This window comes from Sceloporus undulatus, unplaced genomic scaffold, assembly GCF_019175285.1.
Source record: "Sceloporus undulatus isolate JIND9_A2432 ecotype Alabama unplaced genomic scaffold, SceUnd_v1.1 scaffold_8525, whole genome shotgun sequence".
NCBI classification, from domain to species: Eukaryota; Metazoa; Chordata; class Lepidosauria; order Squamata; family Phrynosomatidae; genus Sceloporus; species Sceloporus undulatus.
The window spans coordinates 808-2,755 of record NW_024811444.1 but is presented as its reverse complement, the minus strand read 5'-3'; the positions used below and the strand labels follow the sequence as shown (position 1 = coordinate 2,755).

The 1,948-nt window shown below is 45.5% G+C and overlaps 1 protein-coding gene across 1 annotated transcript; it reads left to right on the top strand.

Moving 5' to 3' along the window:
* Positions 1 to 9: 9 nt before the first annotated feature.
* Positions 10 to 1,682, top strand: LOC121918326 (ficolin-3-like; the record flags this gene model as incomplete). The annotated part of the gene is made up of 2 exons (XM_042444389.1): positions 10 to 151; positions 1,397 to 1,682. Coding segments are annotated over 2 exons (378 nt in total), but the record flags the coding sequence as incomplete, so codon positions are not given.
* Positions 1,683 to 1,948: the final 266 nt, after the last annotated feature.

Below are 1,948 nucleotides of genomic sequence, written 5' to 3'. Positions count from 1 at the left end.
TTTTCCTTAGGGGAGCACCAGCTCCATGTGGACTTTGTAGATTTCGATGACCACAAAACGTTTGCTCATTACCAGTCCTTCCAGCTCAAGGGAGAAGACGAGAACTACCAGCTTGTACTGGGGGCATTCCTGGCTGGTTCTGCAGGTGAGGGACTTAAAAGCTCCTTAAACATCATAAATGCATGTTCCAGTAACTAGTTCCAGTAACCAGTTCCAGAAATTAATTTAACTCAATAATTTAGCAACGTGAGGGCCAGAGTAACTTCTGGCTGGGATAAAAGCCTTTGTATACCTGTTCTGAAAAAATTACAACTCCAGAGTGCTAAGTACAACTCAGTTTTATTATTCGAACAAGAGGGATGTCAACATTCACTTACAAACACATACACACACACACAAGCTGTAAGATATATATGTACAAAAGGTGGTATTGGATAGCACATTAAAGGAATGCAGTGGGCAGTGTTTACCAGCTCCAGAAGCCAGGCTGGGAGAAAACTGGGAACTAAATGTGACTCAGTCTATTTGCGGTTTAGCACAGATAGCAGTACTGAGGGGCAACCTTTGAATCTGACTGAGACGCTTTACAGACCACCCAAAAGGGCGGTCTGCCAGTGCCCGTGTTTGCTGCACAAGGGAACCACAGTGGACAAACCATGCAGTTCCCCAGCGCAGCAAGAAGAACCCGCAAAAAGCGGGTTCTTCTTGCGGTGCCGTTGTGATGTCGCAAGGCACCAATGGTGCCCTTGCAGCTTCACAAGGGCGCCGAGATGTGCGGACGCTAGGCGTCCGTCACGTCAAAATTGCGGCACCCATCTGTATAGGGCGCCATCATTTTGACGCCCTTGTTATGTGCAAGGGGCAAGGCGTGTCAGGAAGCGCCGCCCCTCGTGTATAATGACGGCGCCCAATAGGGCCCGTCTGGAACGCACCTGATTTTCTATCTGATTGCAAACTGGACCAAATTGCTATTGTTTAGGCACATGCATTTATAGTGAGAAATGGGTCTCGGGGCAATGTTTCAGGAGTTAAATAGCTTTTCCAAGACTTGAATGACTTTCTCCAAGATGAAGATTGGAACAATATGTGCAGGACTGGACAATCAGCATGAATGTCCTCAGATTAAAAAAAAAAAGCTGGTTTCTCTTCAGATCGTATGCTGATTTAATCTCATCCCAGCTAAGGGCCTTTGGCTTCTCCCATGGTGAACCATGCAGATTTTCTCATATGGTATGGCTGGTTTTCTGCACTGGAGAGCCCCCTTTTGGCAACTTGCCTAAAACATCCCTTTTTGATATTAATTTGATACCGTGCTGGTTTGGATGGTGGAGGGGGGGTTAATTTGCCCCTAGCACAGATACGGAGAAATTCTTACACTGCATCCTTCTCTATAGGTGACTATCATTCCACAATGGAAACCCTTTTTCCACCTATGACAAGGATAATGACAGCGGGACACAGAACTGTGCCATCACGGTGCCTGGTGCCTGGTGGTATCTAAACTGTTATCGTTCCAACCTGAATGGTGGTTATCCAATTAGTAATCGGAAAGAACAGAGATATGGCATTGACTGGGCATCTGGCAATGGAATCGGTGTCTCCTACAAGAAAACAGAGATGAAAATCCATTAAACAGATACCGTATGGAGACTCTGAGATAGAAAAATAAATCAGTAAATACAGTCAAGCAGATATATGTCTTTCTTTTGTATTGCGCAAGTTTCTCTGTTCTAAAAAGACCTCCAAGTATTTTAGAAGTACACCAGAAAAAAGATAGTTGAAGGTAAAACTGGTTACTAAGGCTGTGCTGAATTGCGTCCCAGACCCATTTCCAGGAATGGGCTTCTCTGAGCACACAGGGCAGTTTGTCCACCGAAGGGCTGGATTTGCACTTTGGCAACTCAAGCTTGGCTGTGTTGCTTGCCAGGCTTAAATGGACCAGAGCCAA